This window comes from Emydura macquarii, unplaced genomic scaffold (assembly GCF_026122565.2).
Source record: "Emydura macquarii macquarii isolate MOO-44397 ecotype Brisbane River unplaced genomic scaffold, CSIRO-AGI_Emac_v2 contig_799, whole genome shotgun sequence".
NCBI lineage: Eukaryota > Metazoa > Chordata > Testudines > Chelidae > Emydura > Emydura macquarii.
The window spans coordinates 958916-981800 of NW_027130936.1; the positions used below are offsets into that span (position 1 = coordinate 958916).

At 50.2% G+C, this 22885-nt stretch overlaps 1 protein-coding gene across 1 annotated transcript in view; it reads left to right on the plus strand.

Annotated features, from left to right (window-relative positions):
• Nucleotides 1-6433: 6433 nt before the first annotated feature.
• LOXL1 (lysyl oxidase like 1) overlaps nt 6434-22885 on the plus strand; it is a 35666-nt gene continuing 19214 nt past the window's right edge. Inside the window, exon 1 of the mRNA XM_067543223.1 lies at nt 6434-7974. Within this exon, the coding sequence (XP_067399324.1) occupies nt 6771-7974 (1204 nt within the window). The 5' untranslated portion in view covers nt 6434-6770. The remainder of the gene's footprint in view (nt 7975-22885) is intronic.

The window sequence follows — 22885 nt, forward strand, 5'->3', positions numbered from 1 at the left end:
ACATGGCTAAAAGCCCCTCCCCCAGCCTAAGGGGAGGAACTACTGGGCCCAGGACTCAACTGATTATGGGGGACAACGAATGAAAAAACAGGAACAGGTGTGAAGGTCAAAGGGCTAAATGGAGGGAACCTGAAGGGGACACCAAGCAGAGAACCCCAGACAACTGCCACTGCTCCTCAGAAATAGCTAAGGAGTCCGTGGACGCTGCCCAGAGGAACTCTGCCCGATTACGTGAGCGGACGGAGGAACGGAAGGAGTCTCCACAGTCGTAGAGCACCTCCTCAGCCAACCTCCTCTCCCTGGTGTTATAGATGGCCACCTTGGCCAAGGGGAGGAGGAGGTTGATGAGGTCTCACGACTTTGTGGGGCCAGGACGAGGTGCGCATAGATCAGAAGGTGTGGGAAAAAGTGCAGACAGAACCTCAGGAGGAGGTTCTGGAGGAGCTGGAATAGGGGCTGCAATCTGGCCCACTCCGGATATACGTGCACCAGGGTCTCCCTCACACTGCTAAAGGGGACAGGTATCGGGACGAAGGGTGAACTGCGCCAGGTACACACCCGTGCTCACGGCTCCATGAAGGAGCCGCCAGCTAATATCCCCGGCGAGCCGTGGACCCAAGGTAAATCATACTGACACACTGGGGTTCCTCACCCTTAACAGCTGGTAAAAGGTCCCGCCACTTGATATCGGGGCGGGACCTGAGGGTGAGGAAATGGAGAGCGTGTAGCAAGAGCGTGGGAGATGTGTCCATGGCACGGTTCAGAAGTGCCCTGGCTGCAGATCCTGCAGCCGGCTCGGGGTGTGTGGAGGGAGTGGCCGGTGGGGCTTGCGGGGCAGGGGCCCAATGGAAAGGTCCGGAGTGCCTGGGGTGAGAGGCGGGCAGGGAGCACCCTCTGTCAGGACCCACTCAAGGTAGGCCTGAGAAGTGGGTGGCAAGGCGGCCCTCACTTCCTGGAGTACGTGCTGGGGGGTTCAAAGGGTGGAGAGCCCCATGTGCTGCCCCAGCACTTGGGGATCCACCCAGTCCCCCCGGTCATAGTCCAGGAGTCTCCAATCTTGGTGACTCCTGCCAGGACCAGCCTCTGGTGCACCGGGAGGGACTCCGCCACCTGCACAGCGAGATGGGGATTGTGTAGCAGGAACTCCATGAGGAGATCCACCCCCTCGGCGGCCGCCACGGACCTGGTTGCCGAGACCAGCCGCCTGGTCTGGAAGAGGTACTGGTAGAAGACCAGCAGCTCAGAGATGTCTCGCAGAAGACCTTTCGGGTGGAGATAAAAGAGATGCCGGTCGTGTCGGAGCTCTTGGAGGCGGTGGAGGAAGGTGTGCGCCAGTTCGCTCCACGATGTTAATGGGAAGGAAACTAAGGTCAAAGTTACACCTTAGGCATCCATACTTAATGGTAAAAATACTGAACAAAGAACAGAAGCAATAGCAGCAACATGACAAACATGGAGAAGCTGTCTAACTAAAAACTTCAGTCCCGGTCCCAGTTGGATGCCAGCTATCATTCAAGATATTACAGGACCAGTCTCCTACATGGTAATTCTGGGGGATGGCAGGGTTGTGTACTAACATGTGGATCAACTGAGAAAAAAGGATTGTGATGAACTCTGGAGACGTTAGTACAGCAACAATGGAATTACCACTGGAGAATGCCCAGTTGGGTTCAGTGCTAGTTTCTGGCAACAGCCTGATACAAGATCCACTACTATGGAAAGACCTCGTGGACAGAAGGGTCAAGTTAGCACATCACAGAATGACAGGTTTGAACCAAAAGTTGTTCCTGAAAATGCAGCAGCAATGGTGGAATTACCTTTGCAGAGGTTGAATTGAGGCACTCTATACCGGAGAGACATCCACCTGGAGATTTGAGATTATACAGTGTAACAGTGGCTGAGTGTCTGTTTGCTTGGATTATTTATTTGATTATTTGCAGTTTGAAATGCGTTGCTAATGCCTAGCGTTGGTTTTGTATGTTGTGTGGTAAATACTTAAAAGGGGGAAATGTTATAATGTGCACAATAAACCATCCACTAGGTGGAGTGGGCAGATTGTTAAACAAGACAATGTGTGGCTGTCTGATATTGGCTTGCTGGGTGTTGGTAACTGCAAGAAGGGGGGGGGCCCACGAGTGGTTGCAGACATAGCTATGTTGCCTGACTAAAGACGGTTAATATCTAAAGAAGCTGCTCTGCATGTGGTTTACAGGGGTCTGACAGTGGAGTTCTCAGTGCAGGATCTGTGCTCATGGAGCCCTGTGCAACCGGTCATCTGTGTAAAGCTTCCTGTGTGCATCTGGCCCTATCTACAACACCGTGGGCTGTACAGTGGCACCTCTGCCACTACTGTACCACTGTAGTTGCCAAGGTGTAGACACTGCCTGTAGTGACAGAAGGGGGTTAAATGTCACTGAAGTTAATCCATCTCCCCAAACGGCGGTAGCTGGGCTGACGGAAGCATTCTTCCATCAGTTTAGCTGTGTCTACACCAGGAGTTAGATTGGCAAAGCTACAGCGCTTTCACACCCCTGAGTGCCCTAGCTGTGCTGACCTAACTTTTAAGTGCAGACCAGGGCTAAGTATGGCCAGCGAGGGTGGACCGGTGCTCTGAGGCAGCTTGGAGAATCCTCTTTCTAGATGCCTAGCCAGTGTGTCTTGTTCACATGCGCAGGGTGACACTGGACATTGGATTTAGGGTTGGAAGGAATTTTTCCCCCAAGTCAGATTGGCAGGGACCTTGGGAGTTTGTCCCTTCCTCTGCAGCTGGGCCGGGGGTGTGGATCACCTGCTGGCATCATCTTGCATGTCCCTCCTAATCAATTCCCTGCCACTGCAGTGGCCTCGTGCATTGATGGTCCCTCCGTCCCTCCTGTTCTCTGCCTGTGTGTCCTGAGCACTGAAACGTGTTAGCTTTTGGACTCACTGCTGGAGTAGCTGTGTGAAACTGAACTGCCCGCGCTATGCAGGAGGTCAGACTAGATGATCCAATGGTCCTTTCCTGGCCTTAAATGCTGTGGAACTGTGACCAGGGGCTAACGTTCACACTGGGAGCCTCTGGCCATTTGTGGCCAGGCTGAGTCATGTGAAAGGAGAACAAATGGCACTTATTATTTTATTTACTATTTGAAGTGTGGTGGCACCCAGGAGCCCCAGTCATGGCTCAAGACCCGTTGTGCTGAGCATTGTACAAATGCAGAACAAAACGACCAGGGAGCTGAGGGAGGCATTCTGAATCTGAATCTTCCCCGTGCTCTCAATGTGCTTAGGGCATGAATTCAGTTCTGTTCTATATAGACTTATATACCACACTCATCATGCAGTACCGGAAAGCCTGGCCATCTCTGTCTAGTCTGGGACGCTTTTTGCATCTCCTGTGTTTTTCTGCTCCGTAAGTTGTCCTCTGGGGCATGGATCAGTGTTCACATCATACTCCCCATCAGTACCCAGCCTAAGCCAGGGAAGCTAATAATTCAACCAGTGGACCAAATTGAGTGATGAATCTGGGTCATCCTGAGGCCACCTGAGGCACGTTGTGTCTGCGTTAGGAAGTTGTCCCTCTCTGAGCACTGTTCAATGGACGGAGTCTTTCGCTCGCCCTCTTTTGCATGTTCCTCTAGCTGCTCAATTGCATGCCTGCTATGGCACACACTCTGGCTTCCTTCTTAACACATGGCCCAGTTATTTCCATTCTTTTCAGAATAACTTGAAATTAGTAATAATATATTTTTATTGTCTTCCAAATATGAAATCAAGGAGGTTTTTAACAGGATTTCTGTTTGGAGGAACCAGAGCTGGGCAAAGTTGTTTTGAATTTCAACTAAATTTTGTCATAGAACATTAACATTTTCACAATGCATTTTTAGCTGGTTTTTGACCAGACTAATAGAAATACTTTGCCCATCTATAGCAGTTTTCTGCACTAGGATCCCAACGTCTCTTGTAAGCACTGAGTGCTGTCAACAGTACAACACCCGTTTGGGAAAGGCATTAGCATCCCCATTTTACAGATGGGTAAACTGAGGCACAGAGGAATGGCAGGTCAGAGTTTCAAAAGAGCTCAGGTTTGGGTTTGCAACAGCTCAGTGCCCACAGCTAGGGCGAGAGCTCCCACAGCACCTAACTTACCAGCTTCTTTTGAAAAACCCGCTCCTTATTTTGGTGTCTAAATGGGAACAGGGCTCTATTGAGAACTCCGTCTCTAAAAGCAGTTTGCCCAAATTTACAGATGCTCGTTAAATCAGTGGGAGAGCTTCTGGAATGAGAACTCAGGAGTCCTGACTTCCAGAAGCCTTCTGTAGCCACAAGGCTAATCCACCCTTGATTTAATAATCAAAGGTGTTGTTATTAATAAGGGTAGGGTTTTCCGTGCAGTGCACAGGTTCTGCATTCACAGTGTCTCTTGAAGTCTGTTTAATTAGGATCCCAGCTTAGTTGTTCAGAGGAACATATAAAGTGAGAACTCACTGGAGTGCAGCTAAGATGAGGAAAGCGACTGTGACAATGACCTCTCAGTCTGTCTGGCATTCGTTCTCCATCAGTGACTGGCAGATGAGATTTGCTCACGTCAATGTCAGACCAAGATTACCTTAACTGCTGGCCTTGCCAGCTCCGATCGGGTCTTTGAAAACTAAGCCATGTTCCTTCTCGTGTCAGGGTGCAGAGATCCTCTCCACAGTTTGGCAGGGAAGGGGTTAACTCTCTTGGGCTGGCTGAAGGGAGCACAGGTGCCTCTCTTGGGTGCAAGGATTTACAGGGGAGCTGGGTTGGTAGTTCACCCTCCCACCACCATGGAAGAGGGACAAGGGGGTTGAATCCAGCAGTGATGGTCTTTAGTCTCTGTAACAGCAGGGCATGCTTCACGTTTGCTTTTCTTTTTTTCCCATAAAGCTCATCACAGAGGTGTTTAAATTCCCCCAAGCCCAGTGGAAGCATAGGAGACTCCATGGTCACACACTGAGACTAAGACCAATACATTTTTCATTTAGAAAATGTTGAAACAGGACAACTTCAACACGATTGTTTCAAACTATGACTAAACTAACCATTTCCCATGAATGGTTTCGATTTCAATGAATTGGCATTTTCTGATTAAAAAAAAAAGTTTCATTCATTCATTCAAAACTCCCAGTGAGGTCTAGTTTTCCAATCGAAAATGATGATTCGGTGCAATCAAAATGTTTCATAGGAACATATTAATTTCGTCAACCATTTTGTGGCAAATTATCAAAATTAGCTTGAAACACCTCATTACAAATAATACAATAGTTGACATGATAAAGTCAAAACTAAACATTTCAATAAGATCGAAATGAAATATTTTTGGAATATTTAAGTTCACCAAAAAAGTTTGAGATTTCAACTTTTTGTCCTGATTTGGGAGAAAACCGAATTTCAAAATCTTAGAATTTCCTGTGGGACAGAAGTTTTGTTTGTTCAACCAGCTCTTATGAAAAAACCTGCAGGAACAATCTAGGAGATGGAAGCCAGTTTGAAAACATGACCCACACTCTTTGGGTAATGCAATAGTTAAAAAAATCCAGGGGACCTTAGAAAGAAACCTGAACTCTTTATATTCAAGAAGACATCAAACTGTAGGGTCAAAGCTATGAAAAGGGTTGGGATAAAACGTCCCATTGCATCTAACCATTGGAACAGTCTACCTGTGATGTACAGTGTATATTAAATCAAGACTGGATATCTTCCTAAAAGATACACTCAGGTCAACCAGGCTCAATAGAGGAATCACTGAGTGAGGTTTTCTGGCTGGGGCTATGCAGGAGGTTGGATTAGTTTATCAGAATGTTCTTTTCTGGCCGTAAAACTTCTGAAATCCAGGAATGCATTTCATTTTGAGATGGGCCCTGGATCTGAACGGCCGCAGATTTGGGGGTCTCAGTATCCAGGTCTGAATTTTACAGCCTGAACTTTTCTCCCATTTCGGGAGAGGAAATGGGATCCTGTGAGACAGGAGAGGTGGGTTCTGCCTTCAGATCTGCCACTGACTCATTCTTGTGACCTTATGTAGGTCATTCTGCCTCTGCCTGGCTGAGCATCTCGCTCACTCCCTCGGTAACATGAGAATGATGATGTAGCCCTACTGTTGTGAAGAGTTTTGAGATCTCTGGGCAAGAAGTGCCCAGTGCCAGTAAAACAACCAGCTTTACTCAAACTGATTGTTTTGGGAAGAAAGGGTGGTTGCACTAAACTGCAGGGCCACTTGGTGCTTATAAATAGAGTTCCATCTTGGGGTTGTTTTACTCAAACACCATGTATAAAATAGCCTCAGGGAAACTGTGTATGCTGAATTACTGAAAGTTGATGGGCTCTAGGACCCAGTGGAGGAATGTCCTCAAGCCTAGAAACTTTGCACAGCCTGTTGCTTATTCATTGAGATCAGGAGTAAATCCATCCAGCGGAGAGAGAGAGCGAGAGGGGAACATCCCTGTTCGGAACACAGCAGCAATGTGAGAACCACTCACAGAAAAGCCCTGCAAACTTTCCTGAAGCCTTGTGAGACCAAAAGCGGCTCTTTTTCCTCCTTCATCTCCCAGGTCGATCCCACAATCTGTTGGCTGGGCCATGCAGCCTGCGGGTGAGCTGTGCACCTCAGAGCCGGCCAGGAATGGGCAGCCTTAGAACTGGGCACGTCAGGACGCGGCGGTAGAGGCTCTGGAGAGAGGAACAGCTGGCGGAGGCCATCCAGCCTGCCTCTTTAGTTTGCTTTTGAGAACACAAGTCATTAAAGCATCCACGCCTCTTTGGCCGCCATGGCCGCGGGTGGCGTCTGGGACTGGTGGGCTGTGATGGGCTTTCTGCTGGTCCACGGGCAGCAGCCACAGAGCAGCAACACAGATGGCAACCGGTGGCGGCAGATGATCCAGTGGGAGAACAATGGCAGGGTGTACAGCCTCTTGAACACAGGGTCGGAATACGTGCCGGCTGGCCAGGAGCTGGCAGAGAGCAGCACCCGGGTCCTGCTTGCCGACAGCCCCAGGAGCCACGGCAGAAGGGTGCAGGGGAACCTGCGGAGGCAAGCGCCCACCTTGCCTGTCAGGGCGGGCTCCGACACCATCCGGGGCCAGACGCGGCACCCGTTCGGCTTTGGCCAAGTGCCGGAGAACTGGCGGGAAGGGCCCATCGGAGACAGCACCAGCTCCCAGCGGGTCAGGCCAGCCACCAGCCGGCAACGACAGAGCAGCTCCTCCTCCTCCGCCGTCGCCGCCGCCTCCTCGTTCTCGCACTCCTCCTTCGGGCAGCCCTCCTACCCACAGCTCCCCTTCCCCCAGCCCCCCTTTGTGAACCAGCATGAGGCCTACGAGCCCCAGCTGCCTCGGGGCTACGACGAAGGCTACGTGTACTACCGCGGCACGGGGCACACGGGGGGCGCTGTTGCATTGGCTGCCGCCGGTGTGGGCGTTGTATACCCCTTCCAGCCCAGAGCGCGGCCCGAGGAGTATGGGGAGGACCAAAGTCCGTATCGGGCCCACGGGTACTATCCTGCCCAAGAGCGACCCTACGTCCCGGTGCCCCACCAGCCCCAGCCCCAGCCCTCCGACGGGCTGGACAGGAGATACTCCCACAGCTTGTATCACGACACGGCCGCCACCTCGGAGCTGGGCTTCCAAGACCCTTATTCACCCGCTCAGAGCCAGCAGCCAGCGGGGCAAGGGGTCTCCGCTACAGACAACCTACAGGTCAGCCCAGGGTTGCCTGTGGGGCTCGGCCCCGGATACAGCACTGAGCCGCGACTGGGGCGATACGGTAACATGCCGGGCGAGCCCTACGTCCCGCCCCACAACGTGGAACCCCAGCCACCTTTCCGGAGCTTGGAGCCCTATGGGGCTCCCCGCCCCGAGCCCTACCTTCCTGTGAGGAGCCCGGAAGCCCCACAAGTGATATCGGACAACCAGGCCACCAACCAAGCCCGGGTCAGCGTGGGCAGCGTTTACAGACCCCCTCAGAATGGACGGGGTGAGTCCTCGCCTCGGCCCTGGGGTTTATCGGGGGGGGGGGGATGAGCAGCAGTGCTGCATGGTACCTGCGTCAGACACACCTAGGGCCTGTCAGCCCTCAGCCTTTCCAGGGACAGGCCAGAGGGCAGAGCCCTGGGGGAGCAGACAGTCCTCTCACCTGTCCCTGCTCCCCGGGACGCTGTGCAAGCCAGTCACGAGCAAGCCAGAGCTTCACCGCAGCCCAGGGTCTGCGGCGGTTTGGCTGCCTGAGGATTGGGGACGGCACCCCAGGGCCGGAGCAGAACCAGCTGATGCGCAGGGGAGGCATTGAATTGCTGTCGGGGGGGGGGGGGGGGCATAGCATGGGAGGGAGGTGATTGACACCTTGCCCAGCTCAGGGCGCCTGCATGGTGAGCCTGCGAGTGGCATCGGGGCACAATTCTGCACATGGGGGGCAGTCCACAGCAAGGACTGTATAAACCAGGGAGGATTTGAAAGGAACAACACAAGGCTGAGTCCTACCACACACATAGCTACCACACACCCAGCACTGTACCCTGGGGCCCATCAGCACTGCATCGTGGGGGCCGATCTGCGTTGTACTCCTGGGCTCAGAAGCACTGCATTCTGAAACCTCATTGGCAGTACACTCCAGCTCCGGGCCGATTAACAGTTATACCATTTCTTGCCTGTACTCCGCTCCATGGATTGCTCTGCCGCTGTATGCTGGGTAGGGTGCAGGATTCGCTGCACTGCTGAGCACTGTGTTGTGCAGGGGGTCTGGCGTAACAAGCCCTAGCACGGTCAGAGCAGGGACACTCAGTGGCTTCACGTGATTTTGACGCCAGAATAGGCAAGTGTTGCAGCTTTTGGCTGAGGTTTGCTTTGCATGTGTTGTTTGGAGTTGGAACGCAAAGCAAAGGCTGGAGAGTGTGACGGGAAAGGGAAACCCGTGGGATTTCTCTCTCCCCCAAACGATTTGGACAAATCCATGGAAACCCCAGCTCAGCTGAACTCTGACTCCTTTAGCCGGTCCCGCTCCCTAGAGGTTTCTGAGATAAGCACATCCAGCACGCACTGGCTGATGCTTGGTAACCGAGACGCCTCTCCAACTCCACGCTCAGTTCCCTGGGGCAGCCGTACATGCTGGTGTTGACTGGGCGAGTCCGATAGCCCTGTGTGCTGCTGCTGCTCCACACAAGGCGACAGGTTTCATACTGGCAGCGCAACAAGGGGTGGTGGATGTCTCATGAATTCCTGTACTGGGATGTCTCCGTGCAGAGAATCAGGGAATTTGGAAATGGGCTGGATAAACCTAGGACAGCTGTTTGGAACCAGCCATGGATTGCAGAGACCAAAAACAGTAGCCACCAGTAGTGGTTTGGTGGCCTATACGTGGTGAATTGGTGTGTTTCAGTCCAGCTCCTAGTCAATATGGGTCTCGCATCATGAAAACAGCCCTGACAATTGCACTGATTGGCCTCTAGTTGGCAACCTGGTCAGAGGCCCTGGGCTGTACGGCGCACAGGTGACTTGCTCTGGGCGAGGGCTGATGATCAGGTGTCCTTGATCCCTTCGCTCAGCGGCCTGCAGTGCTGGTGAGCACGAGGTGTTGCGGACTCACTTGGAGACACTCGCAGGAGAGGTGGCTGCTCTTGGGTGTCTGTTCTCAGCTGAGCACTGCCCAGGAGGGATTTGGGTAACTGCTCAAACTCCCACTGGGGGTCCCCAGGGTTGCATTTTGCCCACCAGTACTCCGTGATCTGCACTGGCTCCTGTTGGCCTCTCTCAGAGGCACTGGTGGTAAAACCCTAGATGGCCGGGCACCCGTCAGTCTGAGTCACCTCTCCCCGCGTGTCACAGCCCTGGCAGCAGGAAGCAGAAGGGCTCAACTGGACTCTATACCAGGGAAGGAGCTGCTGGCAGAGCGTTCCCTGGGGAAGGACCCTTGACTTTGTACCGTCTACACCACTTTGATCCAAAACAGCCCACTGACCTTAAGACCCTCCCGCTGGCCTGTCCAATTACCCAGGCCATGGGGGATTGAGGGGCCGGTGTTGCTTGGGTCTAGGGTTATTTCTGATTTCTGGTCTGGGGCAGAAGGGAAGCTGCTGCTTTTATCTTCCATGCGGCTGTGGTTTTAGTTCCTGGAAAAGGTGCTTAGAGTCTGGCATGGGTGTTTTTTTTAATATAGATCATCGGTGTCTCTCCTCTTTCTCCCCTAGAAGTGGCTCTTTCAGGTCAGTTGGCCAAGAGCTGAGGCTGTCTCTGCGCTTTGATTGTAAAGAGAGAGCCATCGTTCAGGCAGATTTCTTACTTGGGAAAATCACCTCTAAAATGGAATCAAATGTTAATTCCCATTTATAATCCCTTTAATCCACCCAAGTCATAGCTCACGGCCTGTAAGGAATTGATAGAATTCCTAGCCACTGACTGGGCTGCTTCCAGATGCCTTTTAGTCGAGCAGTCCAATCACTGGATTGTGTGAGCTGGGTTTTGTGCACTGTAGGAACATCCTCTCTTCCTCCCTCCACCCACCCAACAAAAGCATTTTAAAAGGCAACTGACAAGACTCGGTGATCCTGTCCCTAATGCACTCTGGCACGTATTCAGGCCAAAAGCAAACACCATTCAGCTGTCAGCTGTTAGTTGCAGGCCTTGTTGATTGCTTAGATATTTAAGTGTAAACTGGAACTTTCCTCTTTGCAATCAACCCCTTTGTGATCACTCCATCAGCGGGATGTTGCAATCCCATGCTGGAAACACCACAATAGCATCCATGTTAGCATGGCACTCAGCTAACAATGCTCAAATACAACCCATAATTAATACTATTTGGTACTTACAGAGCATTTTCCATCCAGAGAACTCACAGCAGCTGCCCAAGATGGTTAAGTTTTATTAGCCCCATCCTACAAATGGGGAAATTGAGGCATAAGGAGGCAAAGTGATTGGCCTAGAGTCACAAGTAAGTAGCAGTTTATCTAAATTATTGTAGCTGAAAAGTGAAAGAAGCTAGGGTGAGAAGTGTTGTTAAATCGCGTGGTCAGTCACTTGTCCATGCTTCGGTTTGTTATGAAGTATATACAAAGATCAAGTAATCAATATCAGTCTGGTTTATTAATATGGTACAGAGGTAATAATAATAGCAGTTTCTGAGAGCCATCCTGTGCAGTGATGTTACATTCACCTAACACAAAAGGTGTGCGTCCCACGTTCAACGTTTCATCTGGTTTTATTTATCTGAGTTTACAAGTTATCCATCTCTTTACACATCACTAAAATCCAACCCATCAGTTTGTCCCAGTTCCCTAATTTGTTGCTCTGTTCCTTCTTTATCTTTGTTGTGGATATCAGCTTTCCAGGTCCTGGTCCATGTAGGTACTTCCCTACTGTGTACTAAGACATAGAACAAATGTAACTTCCTTTTGACAAGTTTCCTATCTGCTTATGCCAAAGTTTACTTCAGCCAATACAAGGAGTTATGGGATACTTAGTATATGTATAGTCAAGGCCAGTTTCGGCTATGTCACTGTGCTTAATGTTATTGGTGCTTAATGGATACTAATGTAGATGATGTGGATAATACATATTATTAATATGATACATACTTATATGCCAGCCAGCATATATTAGTCAACGAAGGGTCTCTCAAAAAGAAGGGGTGGAACTTAAGAGTTACAGAAAAGGTTCCTATTCATGATCGCTAGAGGTGTCCAAAGTGTTCTCAATGAATTCTGAAACCAGGTGTAATGGGGGCAAATTTGAGGTTTCATTCCAACAGGAATGACTGCATTCAGGTTTACTGAGGGTCTAAAAACCCTTTGGAACCAATGCAGTCTGGATTTTAACTGAGCTCAGGCCATCTTATGGTTCAGATATAAAGCAGGTGACTCTCTCTGAGTCACTCAGTGCATGTCTACACTAAAAACTTAACCGACTTATGCCACCACAGTAACTACTGCGATGCTTCATGTCCACACCGCCCTTCTTCTCTCGGTGGTGCTGACCAAAGCTGGGGAACTGGGGGCTGTTACCAGATTTGCCCTTCACCTTGGAGTATGCTCATTTTTTAGGGTTACCTTCTTGGAATGGGGTGTGATTCTAGGGGTGTAATTTGGGTCGCTTTCCTGGAAGGGGGTGTGAGTCTAGGGGTGTGATTCTATTAATGTACTGGAGCAGGTCCTCAAGAAATCCATTTTAAGGCACTTGGAAGAGAGGAAGGTGATCAGGAACAGTCAACATGGATTCACTAAGGGAAAGTCATGCCTGACCAACCTGATTGCTTTCTATGAAGAGGTGACTGGCTCTGTGAATGTGGGGAAAGCGGTGGACATGATATACCTTGACTTTAGCAAAGCTTTTGATACGGTCTCTCACAGTATTCTTATCAGCAAGTTAAGGAAGTATAGGTTGGATGAATCGACTATAAAATGGATAGAGAACTGGCTAGAGCATAAGGCTCAATGAGTAGTGATCAATGGCTCCATGTCTAGCTGGCAGTCGGTCACAAGCAGAGTGCCCCAGGGGTCGGGCACAGGTTTGATTACAAAAGTAGAAAGTTATACCTGGACTAAGAGAGAGAGAGAGACACACACACACACAAAAGGTGTGCTGGGGGAAGAAGGGGGTTGATCTCACCACTCCATGCAGCTCAGAGGTTCCCAGGAACAGACTTGTCAGTTCAGGGTCTGGAGGGCTTTTTTTAGTCTGGCAGAGCCCCCGGCACGATCAGTCAGGAAGAGAACACAGGTTCCAGTGGAACTGATGCAGCATTTTGGATCCAAGCATCAGAACAGAGGTTTGACTTTTGATAGGGGGTTTTGTAGACCCCAGGTTTGTTTATGGATAAACAATATCTGGACAAAAGGAGCTGATCCTTCCTGGAAGGGCATCTTTCCTTGAGAGAGAGCTCACAATGCAACCAGGTTTCAGTATTTTGCAGATCAATAACTAGAATGGTCTGATAACTGCGGAGCTGGATGTGTGCAGGTGTGAGTTCATTTACATCAAGAGCAGGGATTTCCCAACATGCAGTGCTTCCCTGCTTCAGCAATCCCAGAGTTCAGTGCGTTCCCTGCTGTACCAATCCCAGAGTTCAGTGTGTGTTCCATCTTCGATGGAGATGAGGCTTCTGTTCTCCATTCATTTGCTAAATGGGATGCTTACGAGGCATGGGGAGTTGTCTCACCCTTGATGGGAGGGTTTTAGTTGTGTCTCCTGCCTTTTCATATTGAGAATGCCTTTGGTTTCTGGTGTGAGTGTGTGTGGGGGGGCGTTAATTCAGGTGAGCCAGAGAGTCGGGGTTTTGCGCCCTGGTTCCCCAAGAACACAGAGCTGCCAGGTAACAAGTCCCCCCGTTGATGGGGTGCTAGCATCGAGCAAGGATCCCCATCACATTTTTACTTCATGGTATCGGGTCTGATTTTCAATCCATTGCAGCCGCCGCATCAGTCGCTGGATCGAGCAAACCACATAATCAGACCAATTACTAATGGAATTTGGAAACCAATGATCACCACAATGGGTGAAGCAGGATATTCAAAGTACCTGCTTCCCGGGGCCCCATCCAAGCAAAGACTCCCACCAGGCGTGATGGCCTGTGTTTTTAACTCTGGCTGCCAGGCTAGAGATCTCCTGGTTGTGGTGCTGAATTTCAAGTTTGCCATTCTCTCCCGAAGCGTTGAGCCTTTGCAGCTCAGCTTGTGAAAAGGGATGAGTTAATAGTTTCTTAATGGCATGAGACTATTCCCAGTGAGATGGGGGAAACCTCCTTGTATAGCTCTGGGTAGGCATTTAAATGTTGTACAGTCCACATAGGCACAGTAAACTTAATATCACAACTAACAATGGTGGTTACATTACAGAAACAGAGATTAATGTAAGGCACCATGGGTTGAATCCAATGTCCATTAATCAATACAATATCACATCTTGTTCTCACACATACACATGCTTTACCAATATAGACAATAACAGATTCTCTCTCCTGGATAACAACAAAGGAACAGTGAGACATTCCCAGGCTGGGGGAAGAAGCATTCATCATGTTCCTCCCAAGATTGGTCTTTACAGATGTACCCCAAACCTTCTTTTTTTTTACACCCTTTTACATTCACTGTGTTCCACACCTTATTTTTTTGCCAGACCCAAGTGTTATGATCTCTGGAGTACGTTACTGAGTTCTCATCAATCTGTAATCCCAGTGGGACTACTGGGTGGATCATTCTCATTTCCTTGCCTGCCACAGTTATCAGGAATACCTGCAAGCTCTGCTGGTGGTGATTGTAAGAAGCATTCACTAATCTCCACCAGGGCTGGAGGGCTCAGTCTTCCTCTGTTACATGAGGCCAAATCAAGTGGATTGCATCCATGGGAATTTGTCCCGCTGTGGCCTGCCGAATCATTCCCATGATTACGTTTTGGGTGAGAGCCTGAGCTTGCTCACACGCTGAAGCCAATGAAACATTATTTTAGAGGGTCTGTACCCCAGACATCATTAATCCTTCATCTCTTTCTATGAGTCCTTCCCACCCAGGAAATACTTTACTTATTAACTGCTGTTCCTCACTTAACTGTTTCGAAGATGCTGTTAATGGGATTCCCATGTTCCCTATATTTTCTGTGGCGTAGGACAGTTTATTAGCCAGAACTTCTATGTTTGCAGCATCAATTAAAAAAACTCCTGCTCCCACAGGTGCAATCCAATCACTTCATTCCCTTTTTACTCTATTTACATGGTTGGCCCCTTGCCCCATTTTCACCCATTCCTCCCAACCCTTATGGCTAGTTCCAATCAAGGGAGACATGCAGGTGCAATGTGAGAGATATTCATGCCTTCTAAGTGGATTTGAACCTTCCTCAAGGAAGTCTGAGGTTGAAGAACCAATTGTTTTTGTTGATCCAATTTTAATACATGGGGTCCCGAAATTGGGGCTCTTAAACGTTAGCGGAGAGCCAGGTTTGTGATCGAAATTTAAAACTGTTTTTTGTTGTTGGCCCAACTGCACCCTGTACAATCCGGGCTCATGGACTCCCTCCGAAATGGCAATGTGCCCATAGAATTTAAACCACATTGTTGGCATGAGCTTGTCACAGTGTGTGTCCTTTAGTGGAACTACCCAGTCTGGGGGACCTTGCTGGATCAGGTCATGTCCAGCTACAGTCCAGTTCAGTGGTTCCCAGTTCACGAGGAACCGTGTGATATTTTTGCCTGCTGGCGTGATCAGGGACAGCTGCAGTTCATCTCCTGGCAGCGGAGGCATCTGGGTTCCAACAACAATGACACGTAGGGGCATGGTCGCTCTCCAAACAGCGGAGGAAACTAGCATGCACCCTCCGCTGCGTCTGTCACTGTTTGCTTTCGATGGTGTCCGTCCCTCTCGAGTCCACACTGGTTTACAGAAGAAGGGGATGGAGTCTGGTCTGGCCTTAGTGTCATAACAAAACGTGAGTGGCTCCCCAGTGGAACTCTGTGTGCAGTTGGCAACACTTTGCCAGGGGCAGCCCGAGGAGTTGTCAGCAGCGTAGAACTGGCAGTGATGCTGCAGGGCCAGGGGATTGCTCCCGTTCCCATAGAGTCCATGCATGTGGCACAGCAATTTTACCTCCTGAGTTCCGGCTGGCAAACACCTCCAGAGGTGCAGAGGGATCGCTGGTTTAGCACAGAGCCTGGACAGCATCAGACCCCAAACACCTATGAACAGCAGGGCTTTGGTGCAGCAATGGGATGGCATGGCTTGTATCTGGGACCTGTGAGGGTCAGAGAAGAGAGAGACAAACTCCCACACTCCCCCCGTATATACTGGGAGAATCTGGGACCAACAGTGCAGGACACAAGTGAAGTAGTGACCTACAAGAGGGTGGCCATAAAAAGTCAAAGGACTTTTCTGGCCTTTTCCTGCCGCAACATCAGGGTAGACACTGACAAGCCCATCCGACGTGTATTTTCCAATGGCCCAGAGCCGTTCCTTCTTGCTAGTCACGAAGGGTGGCTGGCAGGATGGAGAAGACTGTCTATAACGGTCGGGTGGTTTACCCTTCCATTTCTTAAGCTGTGATGAATGAAACCATTTTTGCCAAGGTTTCCCACCTTTTCCATTCAGGATTTCATCCTGAGAAACACTGGGGCTGACCCGGTTCATAATACTGCAGGAGCCGTCCCAGGTGTGTGTCAGAGAGTGCTCCTTTGCTGAAAACTTCCTGTAGGTGGCCCTGTCCCCCTTAAGGACTGGCCATAGGGGTGAATTGCAAATTCTTTGCACAGGTAAGAGCACGTTTTCTTCCAAGAGACAGTCTCTGTATATATATACACACACAGAAAAGGTAAATGTGACTCTTTGCGGTATCTATGGCTATTTTTTGGCTCTTTGTCTCTGACTGGTTGGCCACCCCGGTCTATAGTATTTCCAATGCCTTCCTCAGCAGTGGCTGGGTACTTACGTTGTCTTTGAGGAGGGGATTTTTTCCTTCAATTAAAACCTCAGCATTTATTTTTCCACACTCTGACTTATTTTTAGTCCATATACTGGGAAATTCTTGTACCCAGGGATCATTACCAGAGGTTAGGGTGGCTGTGGGTGCCTTTATAGCAGCACAAGGATGCACATCCGAGATCTCTGCTGGCCCCCCTTCTAATTTCCATAACACTCCATTAGCTAGATCCACAGTTGGCTGAAATGCTCGGAGGAAAGGAACTCCCAGGATTCCTTTTTCATTTCCCTCGAGCACAGCATTCCACTCATCCCTGTGGTCTGTCAGGTTGCAAGGGCACATCCTGCCAAACTGGGGCTTCCTGGATTTCTCCCCCATACCCGCTGAGCTGAACCTGTTTAGTAGTGGGTCTCCCTCCGGAGATCCACCGGGGACTTAGAATATTTACAGGTGCTCCAGTGTCCACTAACAGCTGGGCTAAAATCCCTGGGTTCCCCACTGTCGCCCTCACAGTGGGTCTCCCCCAAACATCACAATGAAGTCTTGTGATCAGCTGGGGAGGCCCATGGGGCACCGAGCACCCCTATTGATCAGCAGATTCCCTTGGGAACCTCAATTTAAGAGAGGAGGCAGGGGTCTGGCGTTGACGGGCAGTGGGCATGGGGGATGCACTCCGTACTGGGGCGGTGGGCCGAGGGGTGGCTCCCTGCATTAACTCAGTTCTTCGCATGGCCTGAGACAACGCATTAGTCAGGACACTAAAGGGCTGGCGATCATATTTTCCCATATCCTCCCCTAAGTTTACCAGCTCCTTCCAAACTATACTTCTAAGTGTTCCCTTGGGTTGGCGTGGCCCAGGATTGTGAGATGTGGGGGGGGCTAGAGTGGGGAGTGCGATTGGCAGAGTGAGGGCCATTATTTGCAAAGGTGATCGCCTGCACAGGCTCTGAGATGGTCCTTGTGCTGGGTGGTCTTTTTCAAGCCCCAGTCTCTCTCAGCAGATTTCCTGCCTGTTTGATTTTGGCCAGTAGTTCAGGCCAGGTGAGGTGCTCTAAATTCACTGCCCCCATGGTCATTTTGATCTGAGAATTTAACCCTGCATAGGTGTTCTGTAGCAATTCAGGTCCCTGATAATGGAAAGAAATAATCCCACCCTCTTCTGTCTAGGGTAAAGAATCAGAGAGAGATGCCAGCATTTTTTTTTCGAATTAGGAAAGCTTCTGGGGCCTCTCCTAGTTTCTGCTCTTCCATTATATACAGTTCCTTAAGGGAAGAAGCAGGCAGTAATATTTTAAGAGCACTTATCATCCATTCCCGGGGTCCAGTGGCAGTCCGCTCCCAAAAACCTATGCCTATGTCCAGAGCATCTGCATCACAAGGGGAGGCGCATAACTGAGCCAATTGGGTTAAGTCCATGCCATCAGCAGAGGGGTACATTTGCCAAACACGAGTCAGCCACGAAATGTCAGTGTCACAGTTCAATGGTCCCAGTCTCTCAGCAATAGCCTTGGCTTGACTGGGAGACCATCTCACCACGTCTGTGACCTTCTCTGTGGTGGGGAGATCAGCTCCTGCCACTAGGTGTTTAACCTCCCTTGTGGAAACGGGCAACATGGGGCCAATCGGGGTTAAATGGGCCTGTGGAGACAGCATCAGGGCGTGTTTCTATTTTCCCAGGGTGCCCAAAGTCACAATCCTCTCTGATCCTTACCGCTACTACCACCCCCTTATGTGCGCTAAGCTGGGCACGCAGTTTACTGATCTCTGCCTCAAACCCCTGGTGACTTGCTGATGCTTTCGCTGCCCTGTTTTTATCTGCCAAGAAGCGAGTTGCTGCTCTGGCTTCTTCTAACAACATTTTTGTGTGTGTTAACTCTTTCCAATGCTGCTCTGCATTAGTGTTCACCTTGTCTCTTTCTTTTTGCATATCTCTTGGTATAGACACCAGTTTAAGCTTTTCTGATAGAAATTCACACCCATCTGTCTCACGTTTGTCCAGACGCTGGTGCAACTGCTTTTTCTCAAGTTCCAGTTCCTGCCTTCCCTTTACCATTTCAGCCAAGTCCAAACATGCATAAAATAGTGCCCATGCTGCAGCTGCATCCTTTGCACTACCACGTGGCTTAATGGTTGTGCAGAGCTCTTCAAAGCTTAGACCTGCCTCAATCAGGGGATTCTCACCCTGGAAGCACCCTCTTTCCCAGGGACATTTCCCTTTCTTCATTACCCATCTTTCTAGCCTGCTGGTGTTTTCCTGTCTCAAGCGAGCAGTCAAGGGAGTTTTTCCAACCATCTCTACTTTCCTTATCACACTAAAACAGCATTGCCCTAAAATCTTATTTCTAATGCACAATTCTTACTTAAAAGTTACAGGAGGTTACTAAGTATTTTTTTAAAGAGAGAGAGAGAGAGAGAGAGAGAGAGAGACCTCACTAAATGAGCTTGGTCTGGTAGGAAAAAAAAGGAAGAAAAAGCTTGCTCAGATCTGTGCCTCAGTTTCCCCACTCTGCAGCAACTACTCAGCAATTACCCCGTGATTAAGGTCACATGCTGCCTGCATTCTCCACCAATTTGTTACCAGGTTTGCCCTTTACCTTGGAGTATGCTCATTTATTAGGGTTACCTTCTTGGAAGGGGGTGTGATTCTAGGGGTGTGATTTGGGTTGCCTTCCTGGAAGGGGGGTGTGATTCTATTAATGTACTGTTTGTGTTACTTGTGTTCATATGGCTACAAGCCACCTCCCAATGGAGCTATCCTGCAGGACCAGGTTTTCAGGGCTGGGTTCCTCCAGCACCAGATTCAAATAAACCCCCCACAGATACACACACACATTTCAGATTACCTGAGTGCATCTGAGCAGACCGGGCTATCAGCACTGTCAGCTGACCCCTTATGTGTCCCTGAACTCAGCAGGCTGGGTGACACCACACTTTTAGTGGCCACCCTTATATGCCCCTTTGCAACGCACCAGAATAGAGCACACTTCTGAGTAGGCTGGGTCCAAACGGCACTTTCCGGCTACTCCCCTTAATTTCCCGTGGACTCAATCAGGCTGGGTCAAACAGCACCTTGAACTGCACCCTCATTTGCCCCTGGACTCCATAGTAGCATAGGCAGAGTAGCACTTCCCGGCTGTCCCCTTCATATGCCCCTTTACACCACAATTGCTCTAGCAGTAACTCCCTTGATGAGCAAACCCCATAGGATTTTTGGGCACTCCAGAGATCTTTGGCTTAGGTAAGAGAAGTGAGTGTTGCTGCAGAGCAAGATAGGGGCCAAGAACACAAAGGAGTAAAATAAAGTTTGGAGAGAGAGAGAGAGAGGCAAACAACTTGATGATAACAGTTATTTTATTGCTAGATATATACAACTTGTATATACCATGAAAGGAGAGAAAACAATCAAATGCTTACAATGCTACACAATTACAGTTGGGGTATTGGAGAAAGCTAGCCCAGGTTTGATTACAAAAGTAGAAAGTTATACCTGGACTAAGAGAGAGAGAGACACACACACACACACAAAAGGTGTGCTGGGGGAAGAAGGGGGTTGATCTCACCACTCCATGCAGCTCAGAGGTTCCCAGGAACAGACTTGTCAGTTCAGGGTCTGGAGGGCTTTTTTTAGTCTGGCAGAGCCCCTGGCACGATCAGTCAGGAAGAGAAGACAGGTTCCAGTGGAACTGATGCAGCATTTTGGATCCAAGCATCAGAACAGAGGTTTGACTTCTGATAGGGGGTTTTGTAGACCCCAGGTTTGTTTATGGATAAACAATGTCTGGACAAAAGGAGCTGATCCTTCCTGGAAGGGCATCTTTCCTTGAGAGAGAGCTCACAATGCAACCAGGTTTCAGTGTTTTGCATCTCAATAACTAGAATGGTCTGATAACTGCGGAGCTGGATGTGTGCAGGTGTGAGTTCATTTACATCAAGAGCAGGGATTTCCCAACATGCCGTGCTTCCCTGCTTCAGCAATCCCAGAGCTCAGTGCGTTCCCTGCTGTAGCAATCCCAGAGTTCAGTGTGTGTTCCATCTTCGATGGAGATGAGGCTTCTGTTCTCCATTCATGTGCTAGCTGAGATGCTTACGAGGCATGGGGAGTTGTCTCACCCTTGATGGGAGGGTTTTAGTTGTGTCTCCTGCCTTTTCATATTGAGAATGCCTTTGGTTTCTGGTGGGGGGGGGGGTAATTCAGGTGAGCCAGAGAGAGTCGGGGTTTTGCACCCTGGTTCCCCAAGAACACAGAGCTGCCAGGTAACAGGGCAGCCCAGCTGGGAGTGGGGAGCCGGGCACCCAGGCAACAGCCTGGCTCCAAGCAGGAAGGAGGGAGCCTTGGGGCAGCACCCGGGCTCCTGGCAGGGAGTGGGGAGCTGGGGGCCTTGGTACAGCTGGGCTCCCCGCATGGCATGGAGCAGGGAGCCAGGGCAGCAGCCTGGATGGGAGCAGGGAGCCAGGATCTTGGGGGGCAGCCTGGCTCTGAGCAGGGAGCCCGGCGGGCACAGCTTGGCTCCACGCAGGGAGCCTGGGCAGCAGTCTGGTGGCAGGCCCACTGACAGCAATTCCGGGCCCCAGGGCAGAGCAGTCACTGGCCCCCCAGGAAGGAATGGCTCCAGTCCAAGTGGGCTCCCGCCAGCAGTTTGTACTTATTTATGATGTGCCGTGCAGCTTCCCAGGCAGCGAGGGGGCAGCAGCTGCTGCTCAGCTTCCTGGGGCCCTGGGACTCCCCACAGAGAGCAAAGGAAGCTGAGCAGCAAATACCACCTCCTTAGCCGCTCTGGACCCTGCACGGTGCGTGATAAATAGGCTCGGCTCAGGGGCGGGGCGGAGAGTGGGGGGGCGGGGGGCGGGGGGAAGGGGTGTGTGATGGAGAGAAGTATCGATCCTCCCATCCCCCCGGGTCCTTTTAGATCACTGCGCTCCTGGCAATTGCCCCCTTGTTCATCCTTCTCCCCACCCCCCCTTGGTGGGCCTGCCTGGTGGGGAGCAGGGAGGCTGGGGCAGCCGGGCTCTAGCTGGAGCCCCCCACTCACCCAGCTTTCTTGTCCTTGTCTATCACGGAGCCATGCCACTGACGACAATGCCAGCCAGCAGCCCGTGTATGTAGCCCACAGTGCCCACACCGACCCGGCACCGCCCGAACTACACGAACTACAGGAGCCTCTCGTGGAGGGGGAGTTGTTATCTTGGTGCAGGAGGGGGCTCGCATGGGCAGGACCAAGGCTGCAGTGTGGACACTGACGTAACTAGGCTGCCTTATGTCAGCCTAACACTGTAGTGTAGACCAGGCCTGAGATTCACTCTGAGCTTGAGAGTAGTGCTGAGTGAATCGCTGATGTTTCAGTTCAGTGGCCATAGCAAAAACTCAGGGGGAAATATCGTTGTGGGTCAACCCAAAGTAATTCTTTTCTGTGAAACAAAAAAACAAAAGCTTCATTGAGAGCAAATCAAACGTTTAATTCGAACAGAAATATTTTGTTTTGGTTTTGGGTTTTTTACCCTCTTTTTTTTTTAATTGCAGTGAAACCTAAACAAAACAGCATTTCAAGTGGAAAAATCAAAACCTTATATTGAAAAAGTACCAAAACAAAACAGTTTAGGTTTTTCAGCATTTTTTTTTCTGGTCCGTCCCCCCCGTCCCCCCCGTCCCCGCCCCCAACAACCAGTTTGGCAAATTTGACTGGAATTTGCAAAATGTTTGCTCAACACAAATGTGCATTTTTCATCATCAACAACAAAAAGTTTCAGCTGATCCATTTTGCTGAGCTCTAGTGATCAGTGAAACTCTAGTGAAACTTCCAAGGCACAAGTCAATGAGGAGTAAACACACCTGTGATCTACTGCTGAGGGGAAGGGTCCCAGGAGGCCCGGCCAACCAGATATACTGATCTTGTTGTCCAAACTTCTCCACAGGAACCTACTGCAAACTTCTACCAGTCCAGCTGGGTGCTCATTTCTGGGCAGAGAGCCAGGGCTGGATTGGGGCTGAGATGGGTGGGTGGCTCCGGGAGGAATTGATCTTTGAGAATCTCAGGCCTGGCTTCTATTGTTAGCTACAAAGTTCACTGAAGTTATAGAATCTAAACTTCAGCGTGATCTCCTCTTCTGCCTGTGGGCAGAGCTTAGGGGTCCAGCAGCATGATGCCAAAGCAGGAGCCATGTGTCAGGTGATGATATTGCAATGCTGTGGACCTGATCCAAAGCCCATTTACTTCAGTGAGACCATTCACTAACTCAGCGGGCTTCAGACCGGGTCCTGTGGCTACACAATGGACCTTCTAATGCTCTAGGTGGAGCTGTCAGATGCTAATCAGGTGGATTTTGGTTTCTGGTGTCCAGGAAAGCCATGTGGCTTATCAGGGAAGTATTAGTGCAGATACATTAAGGTCTGGGGCATAAGTTGATCACATCTGCTAGGGCCAGGAAAGAATTGACACACTTGTCTGCAACATTGCACGCTTGGCCAGCTGCAGCATGGGGATGTGTCTTCCTTCAACCCA